The sequence below is a fragment of the Streptopelia decaocto genome (assembly GCF_964273445.1).
Source record: "Streptopelia decaocto genome assembly, chromosome: 16".
NCBI lineage: Eukaryota > Metazoa > Chordata > Aves > Columbiformes > Columbidae > Streptopelia > Streptopelia decaocto.
Window position 1 is genome coordinate 5,563,649 of NC_138671.1, and position 7,246 is coordinate 5,570,894.

Below are 7,246 nucleotides of genomic sequence, written 5' to 3' on the forward strand. Positions count from 1 at the left end.
CAAGAACTACCTCCAGCTCGGTCCCTGCCGTTGCCCAGGAGAAGTTCTGAGATGTTGTTGGTGCTGTTCACCCGGTGGATGTGGATCTTGCTGGGGAAGAGCAGTGTCCTCTTGCTCCTGGAGGTCTCTCTGCAAGGAAGAGCTCTGCCTCCCATCCGCTACTCGCACGCTGGGATCTGCCCCAACGACATGAACCCCAACCTGTGGGTAGACGCGCAGAGCACTTGCAAGAGGGAGTGCGAAGCCGATCTGGTGAGTGATGGACGTTTTTATCTCTCTGATGGGCTTTGTTGGTGGGCTTGTTTGCGCCGCAGCCTGTTTCTATACCGGATAGAAAGGTGCCGGCGCCACGCAGGACTTGGTGCAGGCAGCACACCTATTTAATTGATCCATGACCTATAGAAAGTAGAAAAGATTTGATGAGTTATCAGCTAAGCAGGGAGGTGTGTGGCAGCTGCCACTTATGGCAATGTGGGTACAGCACTCGCTCTGTTTGATCTTTTTCCCTGCTTTCTTGTCAAAAGAAAAGTCTGAATTTGATACTCCAGAACTCAGCATGCCTTGGGGCCAATCCACAGTATTTTAGCAGTGTCACCATGTTCTTTGTTGGTGGGGGCCATCATCAGTGCTCTATATTCCTGGGAGGAATCATTTATGAAATCATTTGATTTAACATACAAAGCATCAGCCTTTGCTGAACTTGAAACACAAAGCGTGCTTGGAGTGCAGAACAGGGGCATGGTGAAAATGGCCAGGCAGATGTTCTCTGTGATGCTCCCAGCTCAAAATGTGCTTAGCTTACAACCCTCAAATTCATTTTTCAACCTGTCAGCACCGCCAGCTCAAGCCGGCAGCCGAAAATACCTGCTCGTCCTGCCTCTTACATCATGCAAAGCTCCTGCAGCCCAAACCAGGCTGACAGCAACACGTACCACGCTGAAAACAGTCATTGGGTTTCTGTTCTGTAGCCTGGTTGTTTCTGCAATGCTGAAAGCGGGGAGGGGGGAGGATAGAGAAAAAGGCTGGATACCAAGCAGACAAAGAGGTTTGCTCAGATGGATCCCATGTGTCATGAAAGCACGTGCTGTTTTTACTTCTGCCATTTCCACATAAGCCCCCTTTTTTCACCTCCCAGGTGTGCAGCAATGAATATCAAACCCGTTGCAAAACCCCAGCAGCAGCAGAGGAAGCTGTTTTAATAATTTACTGGTCAAAAGCTGAAAGCCAGAAGCCACTGCCTAAAAATATTCACTTTTGCCTTGTGACAGAAGGTCCTGGGACCTCGAGTGGCCTGCGAACAGCCAAGGGCTGTGCCACTGGCTTTGCTAACGCCGCGGTCCTCACCCCCAGCTGAAACCGTTCCCCGTTCTGGTTTCTAACTTGGCTTCTGAAACCTCGTATTGTGCCGCGGGAAATGGGGAAAGAGTTCTGTTATTAGGTCATCTTTTTCCCAATAAGGAAAGGATATTGGGCTCAGGGGAAGCGATTTAGTTTGTTAGCTTAAAAAACATTTTGTTCTCACTTAGAGAGAAAGCCGTTGGATTTCAGGGGGGTTGTGGAGGCTTAACGCAGGGTGGAAGTGTGCCCTGTCGTCTGCATGGTAGCAGTGTTCGTGGTCCCTTAAAGTAATCCAGAACAACACAGCAGCTGTGACCACACATATCAAATATCTTTTCTGCACAGAAGATGAAAATTCTGCTAAAATTAACCACAATTTAGAGCTGACTGTAGCTGAGACAGAGTGTAATAAATCACTAGAAGAGCGATGCTGCATTTGAAAGTAGGACTAAAATAGGACAGAGAAGCCATAATGAGCTGTTTTGGTTTTGTTTTTCTAAATACCATAGAAAAATTATTTTTGGAGCAAGAATTTCCTTACTTTTGAGATACTCTATTATTTCCTCTACAATGTGAACAATTACAAATCCTTGGCAGTTCCACCTCCAAGAGTAGGCTGTGAGTCTCAGGGAATTCAAATAATACTTTACATACTTCTGTGGAAAATAAGAAGGATTACTGCCTACAGCCATATGATAAGACTTTCCATCCGCCCTTGTTTCTCAGGGCTTGTCCTCAGGCATTTCGGAGGGCGCAGAAGGGGGGTTGTTGGTTCAGTAGTCAAGAAGTCCATGTGACTCTAGGAAAGACTTACGATGATGTTAGCGTTTAAGAGACAGAAATACAGTTTCCTTCTTGAGAGTGTCCTCTTGAAGCACTTCAGAAAGCCCGGTGTGTTTAGACACCTCTTGGGAGATGCTGGAGCGACGTTTCTACTCATTGCTGGTGGGACGCTGAGTTTCAGACCACAGGTATCTGTGGCAGACCACGTCCCCATAGCGAACACCTTGAAATTTTCTGGGCTTTCTGGGTATCTAAAACGGACTTTACTCTGTCCCTGGTAATGATTGGGTTGTTTCTTTCTCCCCAGGAGTGTGAGACCTTTGAGAAGTGCTGCCCCAATGTCTGTGGAACAAAGAGCTGCGTGGCAGCTCGGTACATGGACGTCAAGGGGAAAAAAGGGCCGGTGGGAATGCCCAAAGAAGCAACTTGTGACCGCTTCATGTGCATCCAGCAAGGATCAGAGTGTGACATCTGGGATGGACAACCCGTCTGCAAGTGCAAGGACAGGTGTGAGAAGGAGCCGAGCTTCACCTGCGCCTCCGACGGCCTCACCTACTACAACAAGTGCTACATGGATGCAGAAGCTTGCATCAAAGGCATTACACTGAATGTGGTCACCTGTAGGTACCATCTTACCTGGCCAAACACCAGCCCTATCCCACCAGAAACAACAGCTCGCCCCACTACTGCCTATTCCGAGACAACGGTTGTCGATATCTTGCCGCCTGCTCTGGTGAACAACCCCATCCATCAGTCGGTCTACGTGGGAGAGACCGTCAGCTTCCTCTGTGATGTTACAGGGAGACCCAAGCCAGAAATCACGTGGGAGAAGCAGGTCGATGGGAAAGACAAAGTCATTATGAAGCCAAATCACGTCAGAGGGAACGTCGTGGTCACCAACATCGCCCAGCTAGTCATCTACAACACCCAGCTCCAAGACGCAGGCATCTACACGTGCACCGCCAGAAACAGCGGTGGCCTTCTCAGGGCTGATTTCCCTTTGTCAGTCATCAAAGGAGAACCCACATCCAAAGAAGCTTCCCAAAACAAAACACATTTTCCAACCGACGAGTGCCTGAAGCAACCAGACAGCGAAGACTGTGGGGAAGAGCAGACCAGGTGGTACTATGATGCAAAGAAAAACAACTGCTTTACTTTTATCTATGGGAACTGTAACAGCAACCTCAACCACTTTGAGACCTACGAGAACTGTATGTTAACGTGCATGAACGGCCCAATCAACATCTGCAACCTGCCAGCCCTCCAAGGTCACTGCAAAGCCTATGAGCCCAGATGGGCCTATAACAGCTTGACCAAGCAGTGCCAGTCCTTCATTTATGGTGGGTGTGGAGGCAACGAGAACAACTTTGAGAGCCGGGAGGCCTGCGAAGAGATGTGTCCTTTCCCAAAGAACACGCACTGCAAAGCTTGCAAACCTCGCCAGAAGCTGGTGACGAGCTTCTGCAAAAGCGACTTTGTTATCCTGGGCCGTATAACGGAGCTGACCGAAGACCAAGACTCGGGACATGCCCTGGTGACAGTGGAGGAGATTCTCAAAGATGAAAAAATGGGATTAAAATTCCTGGGGAAGGAACCGCTAGAAATCACGCTTTTGAACATGGACTGGAGCTGCCCATGTCCCAACATGACCACAGTGGATGGCCAGCTCATCATCATGGGAGATGTCCACAACGGCATGGCTGTCCTACAGCCTGACAGCTTTGTGGGGACCTCCAGCATCCGGCGCGTGCGGAAGCTCCGCGAAGTCATCCACAAGAAAACCTGTGAGCTTTTGAAAGAGTTCCTGGGATTGCATTAACCTCCCAGACCCGTGTGTTAAGTAGGGCTAACAAGCAGTAGGCTAGTGCACAAACTAAACAAGCTGTTTGAAGATACACTGTAGGAATTATGCAAAACCCTTATTTTAATCCATTAATGATGCTTAGCAACAATGTAGTATGGTCTCTGGCAAGCACGTAAAACAGCAGCAAAAGGCTATTAATCTGGCATTGCAATCAGTTCATCCATATAGGAGTGCCATTTAACTAGATGACTCACTGCGGTAATTATACAATTTTTATGTAGCTTCCATCACAAATGACGGAATTTGTAGCATTTGTTTAGCTAATTGGTACACAGCTAAGTAATATATAATGTCAACTTAATCTATCTCTTACAGTATGAAAATGCTATGGTAAGTCATTATAAGTAAGTCACATTCTTGGTTCCTTATAGCAGCACTAATATTTCAAGACAAAAGCCTGTAAATTATTGTCTATATTTACAATTGTGCACATTTAACCAATCTATGCATTATGAATTTGCTTCTTTTAATTGAAATTTTCCTAGCAGTTTTCTTTGGAATGTACCTCGTTTTTAAATGGCAACTACTACCTATCTTGCAACCCTTACTGGATAAAATACTCCCTTGATCCTATGTCCAGGGCAACAGGTCCCTGTAAAAGCTCAAGGCACAGACTCACCCTCAAATGACTTTTCTGTCATCAGAACAAGGTCAGCAAACACCCTCATTCCATTGCACGTTCCTATTTTTGTTTTAATCAATATATTTCTATCACACAAAGTCCAATGCAGAAGGGCGGCAGTGTACTGCCAGTTGTCTTGCATTAGAAAATCCTTTACACCTGAGCATATGCAGCAACATATTGCTGATTTTCATTAGAAATCCTGCTTTTGTAGGTGAGAGAGTAAACTAAGAGGAGTCAGAACAAAATTCAAAGTAGAAAAGTGCAATGCACACTCTACAGATCATATGGCAGAGACATAGAGCTTCTGAAACCAAAATGCACAGACCCAGACACACAAAGTGGACGTTTCTTAAAGGCATTTCTCAGTTTTACCCTTTTCGAGCACTCTTTCAAACCATGGAAAACATTTTCTGCCAGGCCCCTGTATATAAGCATATGAATAAAAACTCTAAGGAAGACAGCACGGGCTGTGGGTGTGAGCACGTGCAGACACAGAGGATTGATCATTTTATCATTTGTGTGTCCAAAATAATGTAACATTTGCCTATGTAAAAAATCCTTAAATAAAGAAAAGGCTGATCCTGGACAAATCCTGCCCTGGCTCACGCTGTCGTTGTGGGGAAGAGGGGCGAGCGTGGCATGGTGAGCCTGATCATCGCTCTTGGTGCGATGGGTTCAGCGAGATATTAATTAATAGTAATTAATTGAAAGCCCAGGGCTTTCAAAAGGCCAGTTCAAGGCTGGGCGGATGTTAAGATGCATTTGGGTGAAAGGAAGGAAGGCGCAGGGAGCGTTACCCCATGGTGCCATCCCTGGACTTGCTGCGGGGCTGGGATGCGGCTGCTCTTGCAGATGTGCGTTGGGGCTGGGAACAATAAGGGCTGGGAGGAGGAGGTTAAATAGGCAGATGTTGGGCTTCAGCATGACTTACAAGCCTCCCAAGCTCCCAACCATGCACACATTCGGTATTTTGCAGTTGCAGGGAGGGAGAATAACGGCGAGGGTAACGGTGTTGGATGTGGGGCCAGTTGTGCGTTTGGCACCAGCCACAGGCAGAGACCACAGCAGAGTGGAGAACTGGGCTCCTCTGCCAGCGATCTGGGCTTGGTCTAAATCTGAAGTGCAACAGGAGTGGACCTAAATCTCTGGTTGCTTGTATAATTTCAGAAGAAACTGTGTGGGAGGGAGAGGAGCCTGGACCAGACTTGCTGGCCAAGAAAATACCTGCTTGTTTTCTTTTGTTGCACCTTTCCTAAATGTACATTAGATAAACTCTAATTAAAGGTCTATAACATTTCTGTTTGTTCTTGTGAGGACCATTTTCTGGAGCTGGGAGGTGCCGGCCCCACAGTCAGCGCTTCCGCTGGATCATCCCTGGCTCTGGCAACTGCCGCTGTTCTGATGGCTCATCTGTCATTTTTCAAACAAGTCGTAGGAAGTGGCTTGTTCTTGCCATACCTTCTAACACTGAGGCATGGGAGGATGGAAGTTTAATAAAGACTGGCTTTATATGGCTCTTTTTTTCCCAAAAGCTAAAGGATTTTTCAAGTGTGGGAGTGACTCGGAAGACACGTACCTAGTTGTTCCAGAAGAGCTGGGATGCAAATGTAGCTGAGAGCAAAAAGCACACGATTCATTGCATTTCCAGCCAACTCATTACAGGGCTTAAGCCTGGGGTCTAAAATGCCATCTTCTACTCCTGGTGAAAGCCCTGTGAATGGGGCACACACTGAAAGCAAAGCGAGCACACAAGTGATCTGCAACCCAGGGTCGTGCGAGGCGTTAACGTGCCTCCTGGCTTAATCGGCAGCACACCAGCATGCAGTGCTGGTGTGCGAGGACTTGCTTGCATGAGGGATCCTGGGGGTTGTTTTGGGTCAGTTTTCCAGTGCAGAGCAGTATAAGGGGACACGGAACAGGCCAGCCCAGCTCCCAGACATGGTGTGGCCATGCTGGTGTAACTCCTGCCCAAACTTATGGAGCCAGGCTGCTCCTGAGCCCCACGGTGTCTGCAGGACCGCTCTGCAGGACACACAGATGAGCATCAAACCCAGCCACTGTCCCACACCAGCCCCGCATGGGGACATGGTCCCCTCTCTGCCATGGATCAGGCTGATCTACTCAGCTCCTGCAGTGCCAGGTGGGTATGATGGCCAGGACCAGCTTGGTGCCAACAATCAGCCCTGCAGTGACAGGTCACCCACAGAAGACAAATACTGGACGTGACCAGCCCCAGTGGGAGTGACGAGCTGTGCTGTGAGCTCCCTGGGGTGCACAGGACACCCCAGCTGCCCCCAGGAGCGGTGTCACCGCTGTCCCCTCGCCTGCTTGCAGGGGAAACAGTCCCTGGCCATGTTGGTCGCACCGCAGCTCGCCATGGCACGGGACTGACCCTGCCCCCGAGCCTCTCCACCTTCTGACCCTGAAGAATTTAGCTCTCCACTCAAAGCTACTATTTGAGTTCAGCCCCTTATTAAACCCTTAAGAAGCCTAAAATTCAAGTTTTACCAGTCAGCCAGCCCAAGGAAAGCCTACACACAGGGCCAGGCACTAAAGGATGTCGTTAAAGCCTTTGCGAGGCTAATAGGTACTTGCATGCAGCTCCTGATCAGAAAATCCTTTTTATGTTCCTCATG

The 7,246-nt window shown here is 48.2% G+C and overlaps 1 protein-coding gene across 2 annotated transcripts; it reads left to right on the forward strand.

The window, feature by feature from the left end:
- On the forward strand, positions 1-5,171 carry WFIKKN2 (WAP, follistatin/kazal, immunoglobulin, kunitz and netrin domain containing 2). 2 transcript variants are annotated; one of them, XM_082067166.1, is made up of 2 exons: positions 1-252; positions 2,429-5,171. In XM_082067166.1, the coding sequence occupies exons 1-2, from the start codon at positions 52-54 to the stop codon at positions 3,938-3,940; spliced, it is 1,713 nt and encodes a 570-aa protein (XP_081923292.1). In that variant the 5' UTR covers positions 1-51; the 3' UTR covers positions 3,941-5,171. The 2 variants fall into 2 exon arrangements, with proteins under 2 accessions (XP_081923292.1, XP_081923293.1); XM_082067167.1 differs by lacking the exon at positions 1-252 and adding an exon at positions 2,277-2,309.
- The last annotated feature ends 2,075 nt before the right edge of the window (positions 5,172-7,246 follow it).

Excerpts from the sequence above, each read along its gene's own strand:
- WFIKKN2 (XM_082067166.1), top strand. The coding sequence starts at position 52 with ATGTTGTTGGTGCTGTTCACCCGGTGGATGTGGATCTTGCTGGGGAAG. Across the intron at positions 253-2,428 it reads GGGAGTGCGAAGCCGATCTG|GAGTGTGAGACCTTTGAGAA; the intron begins GTGAGTGATGGA and ends CTTTCTCCCCAG.